The sequence below is a fragment of the Labeo rohita genome, chromosome 20 (genome assembly GCF_022985175.1).
Source record: "Labeo rohita strain BAU-BD-2019 chromosome 20, IGBB_LRoh.1.0, whole genome shotgun sequence".
Lineage (NCBI taxonomy): Eukaryota > Metazoa > Chordata > Actinopteri > Cypriniformes > Cyprinidae > Labeo > Labeo rohita.
In genome coordinates, this window is record NC_066888.1 from 16940621 (window position 1) to 16967539 (window position 26919).

At 39.3% G+C, this 26919-nt stretch overlaps 2 protein-coding genes across 2 annotated transcripts in view; one reads left to right on the top strand and one right to left on the bottom strand.

The window, feature by feature from the left end:
- Positions 1 to 585: 585 nt before the first annotated feature.
- Positions 586 to 8856, top strand: zbtb2b (zinc finger and BTB domain containing 2b). Its single transcript, XM_051139519.1, has 3 exons — positions 586 to 1026; positions 3717 to 3897; positions 5603 to 8856. The coding sequence occupies exons 2-3, from the start codon at positions 3725 to 3727 to the stop codon at positions 7035 to 7037; spliced, it is 1608 nt and encodes a 535-aa protein (XP_050995476.1). The 5' UTR covers positions 586 to 1026; positions 3717 to 3724; the 3' UTR covers positions 7038 to 8856.
- Positions 8857 to 10188: 1332 nt separating this feature from the next.
- akap12b (A kinase (PRKA) anchor protein 12b) overlaps positions 10189 to 26919 on the bottom strand; it is a 41309-nt gene continuing 24578 nt past the window's right edge. Inside the window, 3 exon segments of the mRNA XM_051138192.1 lie at positions 10189 to 11890; positions 13527 to 14678; positions 14681 to 18292. Coding sequence (XP_050994149.1) covers positions 13531 to 14678; positions 14681 to 18292 — 4760 coding nt within the window. The 3' untranslated portion in view covers positions 10189 to 11890; positions 13527 to 13530.

The window sequence follows — 26919 nt, forward strand, 5'->3', positions numbered from 1 at the left end:
AATAATAAAAATAAATTGATTAGTCAGATCATAAAACAAAGATAGTCCTTCTGGGACTAAAAGGAAATATAATAATAAAGATAAACAGCTCACTTCTAATTTATTTTATTGTGGTATAAAGATATTAAAACAAGTATCTTTTAAAGACTTCAGAAAATTTAAAAAGTTACTATTTAAAAAAACAATGTTAATAACATTTGTAATAAACAAAATAAAAACCCCAACCCAATAACCGAATAATCAGTCATATTTTTATTTAATTATATTTACTTAATTTAATGTTTAATTTACTAATTAATACGTAAACAATAAATATAAACATTATATCAATATATATTAATTCAATATTTTAATACATTTATGTCGTTTTCGCCCAAAAAAAGGCGTGAATAAATATATATGGTTGAAAATACGGGTAATACTAATTATATTTATTTAAACAAATAATAAGCCTCATTAAGTTTATTGCAGCCTATGGGTGTGAAATCGTCGCGCTCCACATAATACGCGCATTTCGCGCGAGCCCATTTCTCTTGGCTGTAAAAGTGCACAGTCTGTCAACTGAAATGCAAATAGCCCTTCTGCGTGTATCTGTCTCGATACGTTATCTTCATGTGGGGGTGGGTAGCGTGACCTACGGCTATCCAACTCCACTAAAATCCGTTTATGTGTAACGTTCACCAACGATCGTCGCCCCTGAATGATTGCTCAACATTCATCTCCGCCGCACCGTGAACACACATGAGGAGAACGACACCCGTAACGTTCACCAGTGTACTCATTTGGCAGCTCTTTAGCGCCAAAGACCGTTTGTTTTGGCATCCCAGGGAAGTGGGTTTTACAACCGCTGTTTTTAAGCCCTTTTAGACAGTCATGTGATTGTAACGTAACCCGACCGGAAAACACCGACGACCATCGCCGCCAATGCTGCGTTTGAGAGGAACAGAGCAGCTGCGAGCCCAACGGACAAGTCTCCCGGTAACAGACAACAACTCACCGAACTCCACACACTCGAGCGGAGGAAAGGTACGTGAGTGTTTCCACCCATCAACCTTTATCATTTACTGCTTAATTTCTGTATTTGTTGTTTTTCGTTTAGTTTATTTATTCGGTGACCACCCCTTCCCCCAGTGTGTGTGTGTGTCCGTTTCACGAAGCTCCGTTTATTTTTGCTTCTCGTCTCTGATGCTCGCTAAGCTCCGTTCTAGGTATGTATCGCTGTTATTGTTGTGAATTTTCGGCTGTTTTCACGGTAAGGTGGCTGGATCGTGTTGTGATCGAGCAGGGAGCGTTTGCGCGTGATCGTATCAGTCATCACGATTCAGTTTTTGACGGTTTATTTTCTATTTGCGAAGAAAAACAGATTGCGGAAGTGGTCGGTCTCTGCGGGAGATCTGTCCGTTCCACGTGTCTCCGTAGTGGGAGGAGCTAGTTTACAAACCCACAATGAGAACAAGTCGAAGCTGAAGCGATTGGTTTGGAACTGGAAGTTAGACGTGTAATCTCTCTGTGTGGAACTGCGAAGCTCTCTGTTATATTTAGGTACCAGGAAGCACCTGTAAACCGTTTATAAATGCACTTGGATAAAATCTGTCGTGTCACTGTTTGTATATTTCAACAAATTTCGATCAACGCTGAGCGACTTATTGAGTGAAAACTTGAGTTAAAGGGTCACTCAGTAAGTTTAGCCAATTAAAATAGTTTTACACAAAAAGAACTGAATGAATTTTCTTAGTAATTAGGACACCAGTCGTCTAGAAAAAGCTGTTTTATTCTACTTCCTCATGAGTGCTGCCATGTTGACATCACATGACCACATGTATTGAACAGTAGTGGGCAACAGTCTGTTCTGAAACTAAAAACCCATTAATTTTCTTTTATTTAAATGATCTTTAACAATAACTTCTCCAAATCTCTACTGTGAGCTACAAGGCTATTAGTCAATGGTGTATGCTTTTGTTGAAGTCGTCAGTTCGCATTGTTTCAACTTAACTTTTTAAATAATCATATTCAACAGCAGAAATTTCCACCAGTCAGAGAATAGTGACGAACTCTTCAGTGCCCGTCCACTCCCATGAAGCACCACAAATGGTGTAGAAGTCACCCTGTGTCCTAATATGCTTACTTCCCTACTATATAGTAGGGGAAAAACAATAGTAGTGTATCCAAATTCATGCTAAACTGATAAGTACCAGAATAAACTACTAATTCCAGCTGCAGTTAACTGCAGTACCTATAGTCAGCTTCTTCATGCTCTTAGATACTTAAGAAATTGCATATTTAGCAATAAACATTTTATATATATATCACAATTTTAAGAAAACCACCTTTAAAGTTGTCCAAATGAAGTTCTTAGCAATGCATATTACTAATCATAAATTATGTTTTGATATATTTACAGTAGGAAACTTACAAAATATCTTCATGGAACATCATCTTCACTTAATATCCTAATTATTTTTGGCGTAAAAGAAAAATCGCTCATTTTGACCCATACAGTGTGTTGTTGGCTATTGCTACAAATATACCCGTGCTACTTATGACTGTTAAGTAGTGTTATGACTGGTCCAGGATCACATACATGCATGTATGTGTGTGTAAGACACAGAAAAACAAACAACAATGAACAAAATAAAAAGTTAAACTACTTTGGTTAGAATTGTCATTAGCAATCAGTAAACAAACTTCATGCATCCAGGCCAGTAGGTGTCCGTATATTCCAAAATAGCTGGTGCAGCTTAATGTGAACTTAAACTTTTGTTAAGAATTGCCTTTTTTGCCATTTTTACGCACAGCTATGTGACATTACAGCCTGTGGGAGTGAGTCTGTAGGCTCTGTGGGCTTGTCCGATCTCCACTCAAGAGGGTTGAGAGGAAGTCTCTTCAGGAATGCTGTCTGAAGAGCAAGTCATGTGACACACAAAGCCTGTGATTGACCTTTAGGCTAATGGACATTCAAGGCACAGAGGCTGCTGAGCTTGTTCTGGTAGACAAGGGTTAATAACCTCAGGGATCGGGGTTCAGTGTTCAGAGGTTGCCTCAGATGTTTGCCCCTTGGCTGTATCTGACTGCTTTGTTGGGGCCATGTTGTCAGGGTTACAATGTTGAGATCACGCTATTTAACCAGTTAGTTGTCTTAAATAAGATTTCTAATGGGTATTCCATCAGTATCAAGTCTTCTTCAGATAATACACTTGCTTTTTCTGTCCTGTTGTTTTTCCCTCCACAATTAGAGACATTCTGTTTGTGTCTTGAGAATGCCTAATCAATAAAACCTTCTTTCAGCGTGATTGCTTAGTCTTAAATATAAATGAGAAGTAGATTTGCCAGTATAAAGAAAATGGCGAAAGAAATAGTGTTTAGTTTGTTTGCTTTAAAAGCTCATGTTTTTAGTTCATGTTGTTTTAATTTAGTTGTGAAAATCATGGGGGAAGAGTTATGTGCCAAAGTGTTAAAGATTTAAACAAACCCTTAAACTCTTAACTATAAGCAGTAGTAGCCAACTAGTTGTAATATTCAAATTCCAAGTGTATTCTAGAGTTTTTAGCTTATTGTTTTCTTTTACGGTGTTGGATTCCTAATTACGGCTGTTCACTGCTGATTATGTCCACATGAACAGACAACTAACAGCCTTCTTTTACTCAGTCTTTTTTTGTGTGCATTGTGGTCTGTAGTAGACAGGAAGTTGACTGTCATCTCTGGCCCTTTCTGTGTAGGTGGAAGTATGGAGCTGGCCAATCATGGTCTTATCCTTCTGCAGCAGCTCAACGCGCAGAGGGAGTTTGGCTTCCTGTGTGACTGCACGGTCGCCATCGGCGATGTCTTTTTCAAAGCACACAAGGCCGTATTGGCCGCATTCTCGAACTACTTCAGAATGCTATTTATACACCAGGACAGGTAACAACTTTGTGTGTGTGTATGTGTTTTCTTTTTAAAGTCCATTTTGTGCCTAAACTAAGATGATAATTATTCTCATGTTATAACTAATAAACGGACAATATTAAAAAATTCTAAACTATTTTGTCTAAATACATTAAAAACAAAACACTACAAACTAAGATTATTCATTTTAAAGCTACAAATAAATTTAGGCATCACAATATTATATTGTGGAGTTGTGAAAAACACTGGAATACACTACATGACTTTTCAAATCTGAACAGATTTGGGCATTATACACTGAAAGACTAAAAGGATCACACGCCAGACTTTCTTGTCATCCTAAACACAACAAACTTGTGCAGTAAACATGACCCTCAATGCTAGGAGACGCATGACAAATGAAAGCAATATGTGTTCTAGAAGCATCCAAAAAGATCAAACGTGTGTAACGAGGCGTTTCCTCTGAAGAGGCTAGGGATGAGGAAAAAAACTGTAGTACATAAATAAAGCAATGTCAGCATTACAAAATATAACATTAAGAAGTGTATAAATCACTTGTTTTTCTAAAGAAACGTTGTCCAACAGCCACACCAGCATGTAAAGTTACAACTAAAATTTCTCTCGCCTCCCCTGAGAACACTGAGTTTTAACGGACCCCCTAAAGCATGCTGTGAGTTTGGTGGGGGTAATTGAGAATGAATGAGGAAAGTCACATGAAAGGAGGCAATGCCTCCACCGCGATATGACTGATTGTGATTGGCTGTGATTGGTTTATGCGATAAATCCCGCCTCTTGCTCTTGTGTTTGTGCAAGTTTCGCATTCACGAATCAGCCTGAATGAACAATATAATGGCGTTAATGTGAAAACTAATTAAAAAAAAAATAGGCAAACAACTCACACACTTAGATATAACCACTTTGTTACATCAAAATAAGACTTGAAATGGCATGAAACATGATCTGTGGGAGTTTTTAGTGAGTAATTAGCTTGGTGAAATTTAAAGTAAATCTCCTCCCGAGCTTTAATGACTGATGATCCGACAATTCAAAAGTAGTTAAAAGTTAAATGTTAAAAAGATTAGCTGAACGTAAGTTCACAAATAAAATGTTTTGTTTAAAATGTTACTGCTTTGAATTATTTTGGACTAAATGTAAAATGCTTAAAACACTAACACTTCGTACCCGATTTAACTCAACAATAGTAACTTTGCCAATTCTTGGGGGGGAAGCCAGAGCCGAAGGTAAAAGAGAGAGTGATGAGTTGTTGTCTTATCAGAATTGTGAGATTTAATCTCAGAATTGCAAGAACAAAATCAGAATTTTGAAATATAAACTCAATTTGACCATTTTTTTTTATTCTTTTATTCCATGGCTCTACAGACTGCTGCTTGAAAACCGACATTTTCTGCAACTAGATAAGCTCTGCCCACAAAAAAAAAAAAAAAAAAAAAAAAAAAAAAACATCATCACTGTTTGCAAACACTGAATTGGTCTATAGAGGAAATGCACAGTTATCAACTGCAGAAATAGCCAATATTGATATTTGATATCAACAAATTGTTTGTTAGTCTAAACATTTTATTTATGCATTATATACAGTAAAGGCATTATTTAGGGACACAAGTTTGTGCTAAAATGTGCTCTTTCCATTTTCATAGCATAAATATTATGTTTTTTTTCAACATTGAATCTTTGTTTTTTTTTTTATCCTCTCAACCAGTGACTGTGTTCGCTTGAAGCCTGCTGATATTCAGCCCGATATCTTCAGCTACCTCCTCAATCTGATGTACACCGGAAAATTGGCGACGCAGCTTATCGACCCAGCTCGCCTGGAGCAGGGCGTCAAATTCCTCCATGCGTACCCTCTCATTCAGGAGGCAAGTCTAGCTAGCCATGCGGCTCAGCCGCACCCTGAAGTCAGCCTACCCCTGTCATCCTCTCTTTATGGCATTCAGATATCAGACCAACAGGCCACGCTCACAAACCGCCTCTCGACGAGAACACATCTCTCTTCGCCGTTCGACTTGGAAGCTGGCGGTTTGCTCGATGGGAAGTGCGTGACCACAAACAAAGCTACCTCACTGACACGCCCTGTATCCAAGCACAGGCAAGCTCTGTCAGAAATGGAGGTAGAAGCATCTGCAAGCACCAGTCAGTTTGTGAGGGAAGGCGGAGAGATGGAAACATCTGCAAGTGAGGCCCCATCTTGCTCCCTGAGTGCCAACACCATTCTACATGTGAAGCCCAGCATCATGAGAAGAAGTTCCTCTTTGAGGAAGCATTATACGTGCCACGTCTGCGGGGGGCGCTTCACCCAGCGAGGAGCCTTACGAGAGCACCTGCTTCTACACACTCAGGCTATGCTCCCCCTGGTGTTAGAGTCTGTCGGTGCGGCTTCCCCAATGCCAACCGGAGGTGCCGCCACGCCTGAGGTGGAAGAAGTTCTCAGAGGCAGCGAAGCCGCCGCAGCCACTCCAATCATCGTGGACGCTGCCAGCGACAGCGAGCAACATCTGTACTCAAAAGACTCGCCACATCCTGAAACTGCCATGCCCGTCCCGACAACGACCGCAGTCAGCCTGTGCACGGCTCAACCCCAGGCGGACACGCCACCTCCGTCTGATATCGCCGATATCGACAACCTCGAGGGTGCGGCTGACATGGAGCGGGAAGTGAAGCGGAGGAAATATGAGTGCTCCACTTGTGGCCGCAAGTTCATCCAGAAAAGCCACTGGAGAGAGCACATGTACATCCATACGGGAAAGCCGTACCGCTGCAGCGCCTGCGGCAAGAGCTTCTGTCGAGCCAACCAGGCGGCAAGGCACGTCTGCATGAATCTGGGCTCGGAACCAGCGTACACCATGGTGGACCGACAGAGCATGGAACTGTGCGCCGCGGACGACTCCAGCCAAATGGAGGCGCTGTTTCTCGGCTCCTCTGGGAGGCCGTACAAATGCAATGTGTGTGAAATGACCTTCTCCAGCCCAAATGAGGTGATCAAGCACCTGTGCTTCAACCAGGGCGCGCTCTCGAGTGGAGCGCCTGGAGAAATGGGAGTGAACAGTGACAACCTGGCCAAAGATGAAGGCTCAGATTCATCCAACGGTGGGCCGTTGATAACGCCCATCAAAACTGAGGAGGTCTTTGTGGAGTAGCTTCGCATTCATCCACTTCAAAGTATTGTTTTTTTTTTTTTTAATGTATTGCGTTTTTGTGGGTAAATTATGATCAGAAGTTAAGCTACAGATGGATTCTGTTATATTGTTTAGTTTCTGGGGATTTTTACTTCTACTGAAAAGCTTCTGCTTTCTGCTTTTTTAACACTCATACATTTAGCTACTATATTTATAACAGATTTACAGTACGTTTAGTGCAACAAGTCAAATTCCTGCTTCATTCAAGGGTTTTATTGGTTATTCGGGTCATTTGTAGTTTGTGTTGCGGTTGAAGCTCTTCCTCTGTCTAACGGTCTACAGGAAAAGGATGTAGTTCACATCAGACGTAGACCTCATTAGGTTGGATTGGTAACTCAGTAGAATAGCCACAAAATGATTAGTTCACAGGTACAGCACCAAAATTTCTAAAATAAAATGAAATTGTTTTCAGAGCAGCTAAATGTGGGTCTTGGTTTAGGATGAGTATTCGCTACCTCAACCGGTTACAGACATGCAATATCAGACTTACCTGAAATTTGCATCAAAGGGTCGAGGATCAAAGTCAACTTTATCTTCCAGTGCCTCCGAGGAGTTCCACAGATCGCAAAGTTTTTCTTTCCGACACTGTTTCTAATTTCTCATTACATGCTTTGGGTTAGCAAGAGCAAGGTGTAATTGTAGATAACCTTCATGCGGTGCCAGATTACCTGTCGAACATCACCATTTATATTGTTAATGTGACCCACGATGTAGTTGCCTAATTATCCACTTTTGTCAGTTTGTTACAGTGCTTTTTTTGTGCCAACGCCGCCCAAATGATAAACATCCATGCATCCAAGCAGCTCGTCTGCAATCTGGTTGTGTTGCTCTCACTGTGGTTGAACATGTTTACAGTCGTGCTGTGTGTTTAATCAAAGTTGTTACTGTGTGTGAATTTAGAAAACACTGTGGCCAATCCTACACGTGTACATAACGTTGCTCGAAGGGAGATATTTCTGTCACTGTTCGCCGATTTGATTTCGCCATAAAATGATTTGCTTGAATATGCTCTTAAATTCCTTATTTTTGAGTTTTATATAACTTTTCTAATTGTATGTACAGTGCTTTATTTACAAAGAATTTTATAATCTCAGAGGTTGTATATTGTTCGATGCATTTACTGTAGAATATTCTCCATTGTAGTGTAGCACAAGTGTGTGTATATTTGTCATCTCTGCATTGGCTGTCTTTGTTTGAATGAAACTGACAGTGAGGTCATGCTTTAAAAGCACTGATACCAAGAAAGATCCCTGACTACTTTCATCAGTATACTTGTGCTACATCAGGAAACTTCTGTCATTTAAAACCAGGGCGATTTACATTCAGTGCTACGTATTTCTTTGTAAGAGCACTGTGAGTTAAGTTACTACTGAATTGCTAATTGGAGCCCGGAAATGGCCATTTGTTGTTTTTTTTTTTTTTTTTTTTTTTTTTTTTTTTTTTTGTTGTTGTTTTTTTTGTTACAAGAATTTTTTTTATTGTAATGTTTATTTTGGCCTCCTGTTTCTTCTTTGTAATCATTCATGCAATGTTTTTTTTTTTTTTTTTTTTTTTTTTTTTTTGTTTGTTTTCTGTAAATTGTTACAACTCTTTATTATTTGTACATATGCAAGATGTTACTCTTTGAGGCAGTTTTAGGGAGGTGAGGGGTAAAGGTGCCCCCTCAAATGCACAAACCCCAAAGCCAAGGCAAGCATACTGTGATCTCTCGCTCCTCAGGAACATGAACAGTTGTCTCTGGAAAAAAAAAAATACTTCCTTTGCATTTTCATTGTGAATAATGATAATAAATCCTTATGTTTTTGAAATGTCTATTTATTGTCATTCATATACACTACTGTTCAAAATGTTGAGGTCTTTTTTTAAATTAATACTTTTATATAGCTAAATCAGAAATGTAAATAAAATTGTACAAATATTTTAATTTGTAAATATTAAACTAGAAAATGTACTATAAATTGTAGTAATGTTTCATGACATTACTGATTTAATTTTTTTTTTTTTTTATCAAATATAGTCTGAATATGTATAAAATATGAATAAAATATTTTTGTACAGTCATACACTACCAGTCAAAAGTTTTTGAACAGTAAGAATTTTAATGGTTTTTAAAGCTTACCAAGCCTGCATTTATTTGATCCAAAATACAGCAAAGCAGTAATATTGTGAAATACGTTTACTATTTAAAATAACTGCTTTTCTATTTGAATCTATTTTAAATTGTAATTTATTCCTGTGATAAATCTAGATTTTCAGCATCATTACTCCAGTCTTCTGCGTCACATCATCCTTCAGAAATCATTCTAATATGCTGAAGTTATAGAAATTATACTTTTATTTAGCAAGGAACAATTAATTTGAAAAATATATATATTTTATATTTAATTTTATTATATTATTTATATTATATTTACATTTATAATGTTACAAAAGATTTCTATTTCCGATAAATGCTGTTTTTCGGAACTTTTTATTCATCAAGGAAACCTGAAAAAATTCTACTTGGCTGTTTTAACATAATAAAAATAAATGTTTTGAAAATTAGAATGATTTCTGAAGGATCATGTGACTGGAGTAATGATGCTAAAAATTCAGCTTTGAAATCAGGAATAAATTACATTTTAAAATATATTCAAATAGAAAAGTTATTTTAAACAGTAAAAAAAATAATAAATTTGTGTTTTTGCTGTACTTTGGATCAAATAAATGTTTGAAGGCTTGGTGAGCAGAAGAGACTTATTTAAAAAACATTAAAAAGACGTTTGACTGGTAGTGTATATATGGGTATTAAAAACTTTTCTAAATTAAACCTTTCTTAAATGTCCTCCAGCCATGTAAAACAAACACTATTTTAACATGAAATAGCACTGCTGCTTATTTTTGAAAATCATTTATGTAAACAGCGTTTTATTTATTCAAGTGTGGTTGCATGAGCCACAAGATGGCACCATTGGGGTTTTTTTGGTATATCTGGTTCAACTACACCAAAACTTGCACAAACTTACTGAACTTAAACCAGCATATAGCTTATTTAGTTATTATTTTGTATTTTCTGTATCCTCCCAACACCCAGCAATACACAAACACAAAAAAGGGCAATAAAAAGGCGAGCTTGATTTACACTAGCTTTATTTGAATGAAATATAGACATGATTTTGTATCCATACTATTAACAGCTTGAAGAATACAAAAAGAGGTGAGGCTCATGCTACTGGTATATAACATTCCTTAATGCTTTCATTGGTTATTTGTTAATATTACAATATGACTTAAGGTACGTAGGTATACAATTTGTACAAATGTTAAAGAGCTTCACAGTAGACTGTATTATAAAAAGCTAAGAAAAGAATGTGAGTGGGCTGTTCATTCAAAGCGTGACAGTAGTAGCAAAGCTGTTTTTCTATTCAACATAACAACGCACCCATGTGCAATCTCCGTCATTTGCAGACTTTTCTAAACGTTGACCAGCATACATTTGAACACTTTGAATTTTGGCATATGCATTTTCATTTTAAAAAACCCTCTTTATTAAAGATCAAATTACAGTTTGCCACCATCATCATCCAAATGCACAACTGAAATGCTTTCCTTGCCATTTCTGTCTGCATGTATGGCTATAATATACTCATTTCAAAGAGACTGACAATAAGGCATCTACTACATCTTTCAAAGAAATAACAGTCCTTGATACAGAGATTAGGAATGCGAAAAATATTCTACACTATATTACTGAATACCCACATATCTGTGAATCAAAACCACGTGTAACCTGTGTTGGACAGTTTTCCAATACATGGTGTTAATACAATTCTCCTTGCACAATTATCTCACAATTTTCTTTTAACCTCAGGTGCATTTTTGGTGTTGAAACATGCGTTCGCTAAGGCCATGAAACAGTGAAGTGCACATTGAAGACAATAGCATCCTTTTCTAAATGCTCCCTACTCATGCAGGCGTTTATCATCGTGTTCGTCTATTTTCACAGGGTACCACTAAAAGCAACTCAAATTGAACGTCAGAATCTCAAATGTCACACGTTAATGGTGAAATCATTCATTGTGATTGTACATGATAAATATACATAATAAAAAGACAACATTTCACAGTAAGGGACGAAGAAGTGGTATATCTACAGTGAGAACGGAGATGATAATGGCTGGATATTGTGTATCAGAGTTCATTTTACCTCATTTTCACATTACAGCCACAGCATACATATGCGCTTTTTCAGTTGCTTTAGCTGTAGAGGGTGTATTTGTACCATGTTTGTTAAAATTACTTTTTGTAATATTTTGTAGTTTTACACCAGCATGACCATGATTTCAACGAGTTTAGAAGGTTAGAACATGTTTGAGAGGGTTGAGAGAATATTTTAGATATAAATACAATATACAAAAAATAACAACCCTCCTACTTCAACACCACAGACACACACTCATACAAGAACCACTCATACATAAACTCTCCATTTTGACAGCTGACAACTAATTTAAAAAAAATGTTCATCACAAAAGTTACAGGTGGGAACTAAAATAATGCATCTGATGCAATTTGGCAAAATACAGGAAAGTGGGAGTAAGGGACATCCCTCAGTGAGTCCAGTGAGGCCGGAGACCTCATGATATGGCAGCTGAGTTATGAGGAATTTGGAAAAGGAAAAGAGGGATGAATGGATGGATTAAAGGAGAGAGAGAGAAGGGAGATTGGCCTTGAGTCTTATGCACTGTCTCTTAGTGTCCTCCATGGCTGCCACTCACTTCCTGCTTTCTGGAAAGCTCTGTGCCCCAGTCATCTGACTGCTTTTTACATGCAGACTGCAAGACAAAAAGAATGATGAGAATATGGTGAGAAAATACAGTTGTAGCACAGCATTCCGTTTGCAGTATATTGTAAGCTTACTTACACCGTGTCTAGACTGGACGCAGCTTGCGTCTTGTGTACACACAGTATGTACAATGCTAATTCCGCTAATGCTAATTCAAATTCGGCAACACGCTCTGCACTCTTTTTGTCTTTTTCTCACAGCACTTTAATCAATTATCATGACAAGCTACTATCCTATTATGTTACTTTGTCACCCATTATTTCACATGAATGCACACATTGCTATTTCCATCTGCACTGCATCTTCTGTGCCTCCAACCACTGTCTCACTCTGTTTGTATGACTCAGCACAAGTAACCAAGGCAAAGAGGGCAGTGAGAGAGAGAGAAGAGAGTGAGCAGTGCACCAAAGCTCATGCTGCGATGCTATATTTCACCAGCCTCTGCTCTACTGCAGTGCTGCATTAGCACTCATCAAACATTTATCAGACACACCCAGGTCTCTTCTCTTCCATCCTTCTTTACATTAGGGCTCACTGTACTGGGTAATTATGTTAATAGGAGCAGAGTAAAACTAATGAGCAATACTTGCATTTAGTTTGATTTGAGTCAGACTAAAACAATAAATCATCCTTTTGAAATAATAGTAAACAGTGATTTGCTGCTGCTGTTAGTTATTGCTGCTGTTGCTGCAAAGCAAGTACAGGAACTTGCTACTGCCAATACATACGTCAATATGGTGCTGTAAAGTATTTAAGGCATACTGCTGCTGCACAAATGGCATATATAATAACCTGTAGCAGATCTATACAGGTGGAGCTGGGGAGGGGGAGGGTTACATTTAAATGTAAAGCAGCAAGCTCTTTGGCTGCGTATTCAACATAAATAAGCTTGTGCCAAGTAGTTTAACACTGTGAATATCGTCAGTTTGTGTTAACAACCCATCGGCCTGCGCCATCTAGAGTTCCATGACAGAAATCGGCATTTAACCCTTCAAATATTTATTTATGCACAAAAACTCGCTGTAGCTCAATTATAACTGCACATGTAATCTACTTACTGTAATGTTAGCCAGCATTCTATAGTAATAATTTCTTTGAACTAAATGAAGCATAATGCTATTCAACTCTCCAAGGCTTTATCCGTTGGAAAATAAATCATGAAATTAAGATTATTCTCTCTGCTCATATGCTGATATGATAGTTCTTGAACATACAGTGTATCTTATCAGATGAATTGGTTCTCTAACTACATATTTAAGGCTTTGATGAGTGGGAGAGAATAAGAAAGTGCATTAGGGAGGGGGTGGGGAATTATACTCTGTCTTTCAGCACAAGTTCATCTCTCTTCACACAGCTTCCCTTTAAGACCCAGCATACAAAGTGAAGGGTCGGGCAGCGGCATTCCTGCTTTGATATCGAAAGTCCCTTGGTTACTGGTACATGGAACAAAAGCTTTTTCATCTCACTAAATGGAAATCTACCCTTAATAAAACTAAGATCCATTGAGGTTTTTAAAAAGGCACCATGCAAAAACTGTGTTAAGGAATGTGGAGTTTTTTATGTTTTTTTTTTTTTTTTTTACATAATTGATATTATAATGTTTTTAATATGATATAATTACTCACCTGCTCATGACACTGTGACAACCTCTGTGGAGACAGGCTCGATCTCATTCACGACCTCCTCCACTGCATTGGCATTTGCTGTCTTCTCAGTAGCAGTCTCCAGTTTGGCAGGTACATTTTTAGCATCTGTCTTTTGACAATCTGGATCTGTGGACTCTCCCTGGTTCGTCGTGTCCTGTGTTGAAACGTCCGTTTGAGGTTCTTCCAAGTCTTTTTGACGCTTGTCTTCTGATTCCTGACCATCTGAACTTTCTTCTTTCATGTTTGTCTCAGTGTCTTGAACAGGTACATCATCTGCATTTATGACATTTATGACACCAACGTTAAATTCCTGTGCAGTTTCAATCTGTACCTCCTGTGCCATTTGACACTGCTCAGCCACAATCTGGTCTTGACTTGCACTTGTAACAGATGTTTCTGTCATATTTTCTTCTGGTATGGCTTCTGAAACCTCTGAAGCTTGTGTCTCTGGCTGGACTTCTGTTGGCACTTCCTTGATATGTGACTCAACTTCACTTTTTCCTTCTTCACTTTCTGTGGTCCCACTCAAAGTTTTCTCTTCTGCCTGCTTAAGTTCAACTTCACTTTTTGTTACCTCTGTTTCTTGATGCACATCTTCCACAGAGACTGTGGCAACCTCTTCATTTTGAGGTTGGATATCATCTGTGATGGAAACCTGGACCGTTTCTGTAATCAGGATAGCGTCGCTGACTGTTTTCATTGGTTTCTCAGTGACAATGCAAGTTTGTTCATCATCATCTTTGCAGATATCATCAGATGGTTTTGGCTCCTCTGGGCTTGTTTCTAGTGGAGCTTTTTCCTCTGAAACGACTTCTGTTGAAAGTTTTTCCTCAATCATTCCCAAAACTGCTGGGGCCACTTCAAATTTGACATCCTCTGCTGTGGTACAGCTTTCTACCTCCTCAGTAGTCTTCTCAGACACTTTTTGTTCTGCATGTGCCTCAGCAAGGTTCTCTACAACATTTTGAATGACCTCTTGCACAATAACACTGCTTTGTTTCTCGATGATTTCTGCTTCTGTCACTTGGGTTGTTTGGATCACTTCAGTTTCTTCTGTCACATTCTCAATAACTTCCTCAACCACAACACTAACTTTTGTTGAGATTACTTCTAACTTTTCCTCAACAACTTTTGAGCAGAGACAACCTCAGCATCATTCACTACAATCTGGATTTTGTGGTCACTTGTGGGAACAAGAGGAACCTTTTCCATAACAATTTCATGAGCTAGGTCTACTGAATGGGATTCTGTCATCTCAGTTGTTGAGCTTACAACACAAACAGTCTCTTTGATGACTGCAAATTCTTCAGGGGTGGCTATAACAGGAACGGTATCTTCTGTAGACCCAGCAGTTTGAGAAGCGGGCACCTCTGGAAAGGCTGCCATGACCTCCTCTGTTACAGCCATGGCAACTCCCTCCACAGACGCTACCTCAACTGCGGCTTTAGCTTCTTTAACATCCTCTAGTTCTTGCACTTTCTCACCTTCAGCAACAGCAACTTCGGTGACTTCTACAGTTTGGGTACAGATGGACTCTTCAACAGTTGGTTCAGCAGGACCTGCAGCCTCAACTTGAGGGGATTTTTCTGCTACCACCGGCTCTTCAAGAATCTCTGGTTCCTGCTGTACAGCATTGATGAGTGCCACTTTGACTGCTGCTACTTCTTGGAGATCAGTCACAGTCTCAGCTTTAGGTGTCTCCTTTATCTCCTCATAATGTGCTTTCTCCTCAACCGCATTTTCTTTGAGCTCTGTCTGATCTCCACTCATCTGAGCCTCATGAACCTCAACTTCAGTCACACTGGCTTTTTCGGGCTCTGTCTTATCTCCACTCATCTGAGCCTCATGAACCTCAACCTCAGTCACAATGGCCTTTTCAGGCTCCTGTGTTTTGTCTTCAACAGCCAACTCTGTGACAAGCACCTGGCTAACAACTGTTACCGACTCTACCGAAGGCTTCTGAGTGAGAATTTCTTCTTCCATCACCTTTATTTCATCAGTGTCAAGGCCAGTGCAAACAGTAGTTGCATCTGTTTTCTCATGTGCTACCAAGACTGTTTTCTCTTCCTTCATAACTGACTCGACCAAAAGAGCATCAGTAGTGACTGTAACTACTTCTTCCTGCTCTTTAGTCATGGTGACAGCCATGGCACTTGTGGTAACACTGACAGTTTCCACAGCTTCTTGTAGTACTACATCTGTCTTCTTCTCTACACCATCACCTGGGACAGGAGTTGTCTCGCCTGATGTAACTGGTGATGCTGTAACACGTGAAACAGCAGAAACCATTTCAGTTTCCTCTACTTGTTCAAGGGCTGTAACTGCTTCTGATGTAAGCTCAACAATGTCCTCTGCAATAGTGTTATCAGTCGATTTGGGTGTGGCAGCTGTGTCTCCTTCTTCGGGTATGTCACTTAATTGCTTTCCCTCTGTCTCATCCTCAACATTTTCCACAGTGGTTGAGATCCAAGATGGCGATCTATCCTCAGCTGAGGCTTTTGCCTGAGTGACTGGTGCAGATTCTTGCTTCACTTCCTCCGCCTTGACTGCAACTTCTGCAGCTGGTTCACTGTCATATTCTGAAAGAGGCACCACCGCTGGAGTGTCAGAATCATCCTCTGCAGAGCCAATGTCAGAAGAGACCTGCTCTTGTTTACCATCAGACTTCTTCTTTCTGCGTGGAATTAGTTTCCTCAAAGAGAAAGAAGATTCTTCTTTGGGGACTTCACTGTCAGAGGTTGTGTGCTCTGGGCCTGAGGCTTCATCAGACTTGTCTTCTGCTTTAGGTTTCTTTCTGTGGGTTACCAGTCTCTTGAAAGATTCCCAGGTAGACACAAGTTCTTCCTCTGGTTCAGGTGAAGAAGCCAAATTCTCATGGTCAGCTTCACCAGAGCTTACAAGAGGGGACTCTGTGGTCTTTGCCTGCTCTTCTCCTGCCTGCTGCACTTCTTCCTCAATCTTAGGTTCTTCATCATCAGAATCAGAAGTCTTTCTGGCCCTCTTTTTAGATGACCCCACACAAATAAGGGCTTCCCAGGACACAGATGTATCCATTTTTCGTTTTGGTTCCTCTGCAACCGGTTCAGGCTTCTCAGCTTTTGGCTCAGCCTTTGATTCTGCCTCAGACTCTTCTTTAGACTCAGATGGTACCTCTTCAGAAGGTTTAGGCTCATCCGTCTTCTCATCAAAGACAGCACTCTCAGTTGAAGATAGGGTAGAAGATTTGGGTTTGTCTCCAGGAGCTTCATCCTCGCTCTCAGAGGACCTTTTGACACGTTTTTTTGGAGTGACTAGTTTTTTGAAAGAGGACCAAGGTAAAATTCCATCTTTCTTCTTCTCACTGTCAGAAGTGGCTGGTTCACCATCAGTCTCCACAGCTTGGGCCACCTCAGCCTGAGCCACCTCAGCTTGAACAACCTCCCCTACAAGATGCTCACCAGATTCTTCAGGAGAAGATGCTCCGCTGTCAGGTTTCTGGGGCTCAGCTGACTCGGTGGATGACTGGATGTTTTCAGCAACTTGTTCACTTGGTTCTGTTTGCTTTGATTCTACTTCTTTCTTACTCTTCTGCTTTTTGGATGACAGCTTTTTAAGCCCTGCTCCTGTAAACAGCTTCTTAAGTGGGCTTCCCTGAGCCTTGGATTTCTCCTGAGATGACAGGATTTCAGCTTCAGTTGTCACCGCTTCTGAAACATCTGGCTTGTCACTTGTTGGTTTAGAATCATCGGTGGTTTGAGCTTCAACAGCAGTTTCAGCAGCTGGAGCTTCAGCAGTCTCAGTCTGAGTCAGAATTTCAGCTTCACTTGTAGCCTCAGCTTCTACTTTAACATCTTGTGGCTCTTCTGTCTCAGTGGGTGTTGTTTCAGTTGTTGTTTCAGTTTCAGCTTTAGTTTCAACCTTTTCAGAAAGTTTCTCTACCTGCTCACCCTCAGCTGGTTCTTTCTCTGCATCCACTTTAGCTTCCTCTGCATCCTCCTTAGCTTCCTCTGTAACCTCAGTAACACCCTCTGCTGTCTCCTCAGTTTCCTTAATGTCCTCCTCTGCAGACTTTTCCTTGACTTGCTCCTCATCTTTGGGCTTTTTGAAGCTTGCCTTCTTCCGCAGGTTAGAAAAGATTCCCTGAGTGAAAAATCTCTTAAAGGGACTCTGTGTCTCTTGAGAGGGTGGACTTGTGGGCGACTCAGTTGGCACTTCTTGCTCTGGTTCTTTCTCTGATATTGTCCCCACTTCTTCAGCAGATTTTTCAGTCACCTCCTCGCTGGCCTTTTCAGTCTCTGATGGAGCTTCAGCTACAGTTTGGTCTGTTGGTTCTTCTGCCTTATCAGTCACTTCTTCAGTCGTGGTCTCTTGCTCTTGCTCTTTTTCTGCAGTTTCTGGTGATTTGTCTTCAACAGGTTTGTCTTCCTCTGTTGCAGGTTCCTCTCTCTTTTCCTCAGAAGTTGCATCTTCACCAACCTCTGCTTCCTTCACTGTCAGCAGTTGCACAGGCTCAGTCTTCTCATTCTTGTCTTTCTTCAGTGTGAACTTGAATCCAACAAAACGGAAGATCTTCTTGAAACCCACCTCATTGGCCTCCTCTTGTTTTTCCTCTACTGCCTTCTCTTCTGTGGTAATTGTTGTAATTTCATCTGCATTTGCAGAATCGTCTTCTTTCTCTCCATTAACCTGAGGGGCAGCCTCTTCCTGATGCACCTCAATTGTTTCAGGGCTGTCTTCTTTTTGGCTGATGGTGTCCGTCTGGCCAACTGTAATGAAAAATATGCAAAGTTTTAGTAAAGTTTCTAGTATATTTATTTCAAGTTATGTACATTCACACTTAAGAAATAGCATAAATCAAACCATCACCATTGGAATCATCAAGGAATGAGATTAGCACATGATAACACTCAAGAAGTCTTATAAAACTCATTCGTTTCTTATGGATAGCCAGTTCTCAACAGGGCTAAGTGTAGAAAAACAAGTTACAGTTACAAAAGCAAAATACGTGATCTAGTAATATAATTAATTCAAGATGGAGGGCTGTGGCAATTGAAGGAAATCAGAGCCACATTGCTTGAAAACCTGCAAAAACATTTTCACCCCCTGTACAGATTTAATCAGGCATATGATGGCAATTTGATATTAAGTTTACATTTTCTGGTTTCTTTCTTGTGAGCACCGACAAAAAAAATATAAGCTGTGGAATGATGACAACATTTAACATCAAGGCAACCAGGGGAAATTTCCATGTTGTAAGCTTCATAGTTATGCAGGCTATGCTGCCAAACTTTTGGACTATGAAATTGACCTTATTTAATAAAACACAGCATACACATAAAGATATCACTTTATTAATCTTCATTAAGCCTGTATATGTGCCCAGTTCTTAAGCTTCCAAAACAAAATGTAACAACTAAAACTGCAACAGGTGGGATAAACAAGAGAACACACACACACACATATACAAACTCATAATGTCTTGAATTCCTCCCCTTGTCTATCTGTGTTTTGACAAGAGTGGGTTGGTTTTGAGGGTGTGGGGCTAGGAAGAGGGAGTTGAGTTCGCATGTAGTGTGAGCCTCCTAGAGGCCCAGTTTCCCTTTGACATCCAACCTAGCAAGGGACTGTTCACATCTGGCTCTGCTTGCTCTTGCTCTGGGGTCTGAAACCCACCCAGTGACTTTAAAAACAAATTCCAAGCATTTTTAATGCATGGATATCACATTACTTGGCTTCCTACGCACTTGTATGACAGAGGCCGAGATAAAGGGGCAGCAAACCATTTATCTACCAAAACAACTTAAGCCAGAGATCAAAATGATTTATAAATTGTTCTAGAATGATTTCTTTTTTATGTGACTGGTAAAGTCTTGAACTGATTACCCTAACCTTAAAAATCTCACAGCGAAACAACAAGAATGGCTTATATTTACTGCCTGCCGTCATATCAGATTCTTAGGACAACAGCCAGCCATTAAAATAAAATACTGATGCTTTTTACGCTGCTGTGGTCGCTTACATTACTCTTACATTTATCAGTCCATTTTCTCTTGGTTTCAAACAAAAATAAGCTCAGTGGTTTCAATGCATGCTTTAAATTTAGTGAAACACAAACCTTATCCCACAATTCAATGTGGTACAGGGATGCAATGGCATCCCCATCCCCCTATAATACAACAAACCATCCCCCCCACAGACCAAACCAAATTCTAAACTTCAGCTTAGGAAGACTGTATTGTGTTGTCTTCTTTGTCTCACAATGGGCCCCTGGTTTTTTTCCTGCTTTGGCTAAAAGGGGTGGGGGGCCCACACTATTGTCCATTCTGGAACTTAAACTACCATGATGAAAATCCTTCTTGTAAAATGGGAAAAGGGCATAATGGGAAGCCATATAGAATGACAGAAATTTCTCAGTCTTGGCGATATGGAAGACTGATTAGCAAAACAAATAGCAAGTCTAATAGTTTAAACATTCCTGGTTGTGCAGAAGTGTAAAAGTTGGGTGGGATCAAAATGTCAAGTAGTATGATAATTAGCCAAATGTTTAGAAAGAGGCCCGCAAATATAATTAAGATAAAAACCTGCCTTAAACATTTCTTTTTGTGGTTGTTTACATTATACAGGATTGACAGATCTGTGACTAATACATTATTTTACAAACTTCTCCTTGGGTGTATTCCAGGAGGTTTCTTCTTACAATGTTTTAGCTATGAAGGACACACATTTTCATGCATAGAGACACACTGCTGTTGCCTCACACAGCTGGAGACAGGGAGGCGCTGTATATGTGCAAATGTATTTTTACATGAGTACGAAAGACAAAATGGGTCAAAGGCTTGGTGTAACCACCAGTCGCCCTACATTTGCCTTTGTCTCAATGGTGGCTCAGTCTGGGGAAACTCGAGCCAAGGAATTCGATAGCGTGTCTGTTGTGGCTGTTAAAGTGTGGAACTGTGGGTGAGCATTTTGGAATGGGTGGGGGCAAATGCCATCTGAAATCACAGTGGTGTGATAGTTGGGCTTTCTTGAAAGACGGGGGAGGGGCGGATGTTTGTTGAGATGGCTCTGAGGTAATGGTCAACAACCCTCTACCCTGCTGTTACATGCAAATACAGGCTGTTCATTAGAGGAGTCTGTGAGTTTAGGGAAGTTACAGGAAGACTCAGCAACAGGACCCCTACCAGGCCAACTACCCCACCTCCCGCACTAAAAAAAACTAGACTTTACTGACTCCCTTTGACAGAGATGTGAGTCATGAAACAATCAAGATTTCATTACTGATACTATCAGTATCCACTTTTGGATGTGTGTAGAGGTGAATAAGAATATTAAGTAAACAGAAAAGTAACAAACTTGCCATGTTCTGCATATATGAAATTTAAGCAAATTAAAATAAAATGAAATGGCCAATTTAGGAAGAAACTAATTAAACTGACACAAACGTAAAGATAAGAACATCCGTACAATAAACATTCCCAGCTAATCAAAACACTCTCTGAAGTCATGTGCAGCAGGTAATCAATTCCATGCACCCACACCACCTCTCGAGAACCCTGACTAAGATCTGAGGGGCTTAAAAACTCATTAAAATTCCTTAAAAAGAAGGACATCTGAGACCACTGAAGCCCATCAGATCTGAACCCTTCCAAGAACTTTATACAGTACATGAACCCACCAACTGTACTGTTTTCTCATACTACACATGAAATGTAAAACAGAAAAATCCTTCAAAGGTTCAGTTTGGCCTCCCATACTTAAAGGTCAATGTTTCACATTAACAGACTAGAGATGTGACTGTACTACTAAGATATGTAGGTGAAAGCAATTAATTACTCAAATAAAAAATCAATTCAATATTTTCTGATAAATAAAAAAAAACAATATTTAAACAGTATTTAACAACATTGCCCTCTATACAATGATACCACAAGCTATAGATCATACAGGCAGGCTGTATTAGAATTTGTACACAATTTTAATTATTTACTCAATAACAAATTAATAATTTAACACAATAATAATTATAAAGACGTTAAGAAATGTCTACAGGTACCATCTTAATAATTACTGCCCCCACTGTCTCCTTATAATAACCAATGATACGCCCCAACTTCAACAAGTCATAGATTTAAGATGCATCTTACCTGTTAGAGTTATTGTCCCGAGCATTTCAAAAACTTTTGCAATTACTTTTCAGAAAAAAAAGAAAAAAGAACTGCTGTTTAACTCTCTCTGACAGTGATGCTTTTTGTAAAATTCCTGCTTCCTCTCAGACCACGATCAGCTGATAGGCTTTAAGGCTACACTCCTGTTTCCCTCTCTTTCTCTGTCCTGCGAGCTTGTGTTGAAGCCAGGCGTCTCCTCTTCTGAGTTTCTGGGTGAGAATGAGGAGAGCGGGTGGGTAACACACATTTCAACAGACACTGACACATGTCCTATGTGGGACCACCCCACCCATTCCCCCCCAAACCCCCCACTCCTCCTCCTCAGCTTTTCAGCTGTTCTCTGCCCCTCTCTACTGAATGAGTTTCCCTCTTCCTTCCCCCTCCACTCCTCTTTACACGCTCCCTCCACCCACTCACTCAAACTCTAACATTCCTTTCCTTGACTTTTCTTTCCCTGTTCAAAATGACAGAAATGGTCAAGCCATAGTTAAAATATGTCTGTGTGTGTAAAGGGAGGGAAGATTACTCAAGTTATCAAAGGCATTTCTGTACATGATGTTATACAGAGCTCTATCTCCCCTTCCCGTCTCTCATCCTATAGGCGGATCCATATGACACATAAAATGGACAAGGGTGAAATGAGGACCTCCACAATATCTTATGTTTCTGCTTTCTTTTCCCTTTCGCTCTACCAAGCCTGCTCTTCATATCTACTCTACGTACTCTCAGTCCATGGGTCTTTGCTGTAGTATATGTATGTATGCAGGGTCCAGAATTAACTTTTTGCCACACCTATGATAGATGATAACTATGATAACTACCAGTCATAAGTACATGACATAAATACCAGCCATAAATACTTCCAACCAAAACTGTTTTACTTTTTTTTTATTTTACTGACGTTGCCTTGACAAACTTGTCACAAAAACAAGACAACACATCATGATTTTAATATTATTTACATTTTAGTGGCTTATTGTAATGAATATTATACATATAAGCTGCCACGTAGAGTTTTGGAGAATAGAAAAAAAGAACAAAATCCAATTTACTCCATATATTGTGTTACAGTATCTTGGCTACCAGGCATACAGAGAAACTGTGTAGAACTGCTCTTTATTTAGCCAATTTTACCTACATTTATTAAGTTTGGACTCTGTAATCCATCTTTTCACACTGAGGACAACCGAGGGACTCATGTGCAACTATTACAGAAGGTTTAAACGCTCACTGATCCTTTAGAAGGAAAAAAATAATGCATCAAGTGCTGGGGGGTGAAAACTTTTGAACGGTATGTGGATGTGTACATTTTTCTTATTTTGCCTAAATATTATATTTTTTTCATCTAGTACTGGCCTTCAGAAGCTACAGAAGATACTTTTATGTTCCCCAGAAGACAAAATTTGTTACATTTACCCTGATCCTTGAATTCAAAAACCTTCTGTAACCTTCTGTAATAGTTGCATATGAGTCCCTCAGTGGTCCTCAGTGTGAAAAGATGGATCTCAAAATCATACAGTCATAGTTGGAGGGGTTCAAATACACAAAAATGTTGAAAAACCAAAGAATTTGTGGGACCTGAAGGATTTTTCTGAAGAACAGTGGACAGTTTAACTGTTCAGAACAAACAAGGGACTCATGAACAACTATCACGAAAAAAAGGTAGCAACACGGTTTTAAGAATCAAGTGTATGTAAACTTTTGAACAGGGTAATTTTTATAAATTCAACTATTATTTTCTCTTGTGGACTATATGTAAACATATTTTATGTGAAACATCTTATTCAGGTCAGTACTAAATAAAAAATAACATGCATTTTGTATGATCCCGCTTTTTTTGGTAAAATAATTAACATTTTGCAGATTCTGCAATGTGGATGTAAACTTATCTGTTCTTGTTCTTACGTTCTTAAGCGTGGAGTGCTAATGTAATGAGGCTGCCACTCTATAGTGCTAATGGTTCATTCAAAGTGTAAACTGAGGCAGCTTATTTCATTCAACTTTTGTTGAAGGAGGATGGCTGAAGAATACCAGCGAGATTCCTCAGCATACAAGGGTCTAATCAGACATCTCACACCTTGCCATTGTTCCCACAGAATGTGCAAATTCCAGCGAAAATCTTCTTCTAAATGGGTGATAACAACTCTGATCCAGTTTGGTCCGGATCCTACAGACTATGCGAAAACTCAAAAACACGAAATGTGGTTAAGATCGGTATTTTATCTCTCCTTACTAAACCAAAAGCTTGTTCTGTATCATTCAAATGATTTGATCCCTATGTGATTGTGATGTTTTAAGTTACTTAACTGGACTGCAGTGCTAGACATTAACTTACGTGTTTGGGTGCAAAGCTAGAGGGGCAAATAGGGGCAAATTCTTCTTGAATAGCTGATGAATAGCCGTCCTTAGACTTTATTGTGATCTATAGCAACAGACAGAGCCATGGGGCTCAGATCAGAGGGATTTGACATATGGGAAAGGCTTTTTGCCCCTAGTGACTCCATAGGAGTGGAATTCAATAAGCACAGACTCTCTCACACCAAAGTCTGTGAGTCACTCCCTTTCTACTGTAATAGACATTCCTCAAAAGAGGAAGCTTGTACTCTGCTTCTTCCTAAGTGTACCACTTATAAGCTGAGTCATATTTGAGGATTTAACAATTAACATAGATGGCCTATTCTAGCCTGATGTAGTAAGACGTGATAAAATACCAACAGCTAATCACAGTCATGGTCTGTCATGGGGAACCTGACACCCAGAATGACATCCATGTTATCTCTTGCATCAGGGAAACATGATCAAACACAGAAGCGTGAGCAGTCGGCGGTCTGTTTTGGCTGGGAACATGTGGAGGTGGGATTCCCGCTGGCCTGGGGGCTTGCAGGGGATGCTGCGACGTCATTGCAGACCCCAACTCACACACGTACACACATACTTCCACATACACACGCCCTCATCTGTGCACGCATTCCTTGAGCCAGGAAGATGATGTCGAAATAATGGGAGGAAAAGGAAATGAGAGCTGTGTGAAGATCTGGCCAGGATCAGAGGACTGTCTCTAACTCTCCAGCATTCCTCAGCTTTATACTTTCACCTGATTTCGCTCACTACATTATCTTAAAAAAGGCATCTCTGCCATTTTGTACCTTCTTCCGTCTCTACATCTCTATATCAAGCTTTCCTTATTTTATTCTTCCCGTTTCCTTTGCTTTCTATGCATAGAGGAAGCTAAGGAATGCTGTGCAGGAAGAACGCTCATTCTTTTGCGTCATTGCTTCCTCTTCCCTCACCAGTTTCCTTCGCTGTTAGCTCATTTTCTTTCCCTGGACTAATTTGTCACTTTTCAGTAAGGACACTATGACAATGACTCAGATTACTGATAGTACATAACTACTCCATGAGCTGTCACAGTGCTTGGTACAACTTGTACCAGTGACATAATAATTCGCCTCACGTTTGTAGTCCATTTATGTACCTACATGTATGACACTGCAATATATACTACCATTCAAATGTTTTTGTTTAGTAAGTTTTTCTTACTTTTCTTTTTTAAAAAAATGGATAGTTCACCCAAAAATGAAAATTCTGTCATTAATTACTCACCCTCATGTCGTTCCAAACCTGTAAGACTTTCATTCATCTTCGGAACACAAATTAACATATTTCTGATGAAATTCAAGAGCTTTCTGACCCTGCAGACAGCAACACAACTGACACGTTCAAAGCCCATAAAGGTAATAAGGAAATTGTTAAAATAGTTCAAGTGACATCAGTGGTTCAACCGTTTAACTGGAACTTTATGAGGCTATGAGAATACTTTTTGGCCACAAACACACTGCAGCTAAACTCGGTTGTGAGTTTACCTTTTACTCATTAATTGCGTTCTGTACACACAAATTATTGTTCCATGTGTGTACAGAACAACAGTCACTCCCACATTTGTAACCATAGCAACATTTTGGCATCTTGCGGGAGTGAATAAGAATTTAGCCATTTGGTATCTGCCATTTTTTGGCTAAAGACACTTTGTCCATTGATTTTAATTAAACTAGCACTGATGGACGTGCTGTAGTTTGTTAATGCTCGGGAGGCTGCTTGAGAGAGTGCTGTCTTGCAGTGTTGCTATGTCCTCATATTTACAAACACTTTTAAGCATAGTGTCTGTTCTTAGCTCATAAAACTAGGCACTTTATGGAGTTAATAAAGTGGTCTGTTGTGGATAAATATCCATTTAGTGTTTTTTATGCTTGTTCTTGTTTGATTTTTTTTCTATGAAGATCTGGCAACACTGACACTTCACCACAGGGCTCGTGACCACAACTAGCCCTGTGTTAGGGTTAGGGTTAGTGCTAAGATTAAGACTTCTTTCACTGTTATTTTCTTGTATCTCACATACAGACGAAGACACATTTCTGATGCACATTTAAATACGTCATTAACAACTAGTTCAGTTTTGTACACACTGCGTAGAATTTATGTAAATGCAGTTGTCACTACTTGTATTTTTCAGGAGTTAATGCGGTTGTCGAATGCGGTTATTACTCCTGTATTTTAGTGAATTGTATGTGTACAGAACGCAATTAAGGAGTAAAAGGTGTAAAGAAAATGTGTGTACATGGCCATAATTCACTAAAATACGGGAGTGACAAGTTGTTAAAGACGTATTTAAATGCGCATCAGAAATGTGTCTTCATCTGTATGAGAGATGTAGAAAAATAAAAGTGAAATAAATTTTATTAAAATCTTAGCACATTTTGACATAGTCGCGCACAAAAACCCTGCGGTAATGTGTCAGTGTTGCCAGATCTTCACTGACAAAAAAAAAAACAACAAACAAGGACAAGCACAAAAAAACTAAAACATCCAAATGTTTAATGTTTTGTAACAACAAAAAAATTATATATCTCATGTGCCCAATCATATGAGCTAAAACCAAACAATATGCCTAAAAGCGCTATTAAATATGAGGACATGGCAACACTGCAAGGCAGAGCTCTCTAAAGCATCCTCCCGAGCGTAAACAAAACACAGCACCTGTATTAGCAGTAGTTTACTTAAAATCGACGGACATAAAGAGACTTAAGCCGAAAAATGACAGATACCAAACGGCTAAATTCTTATTCACTAGATGCTAAATTTTTGCTAGGGTTACAAATGCAAGAGTGACTCTATGCAGGGTCAAAAAGCTCTCAGGTTTTATCAAAGTAATTAGTTTGTGTTCTGAAGAT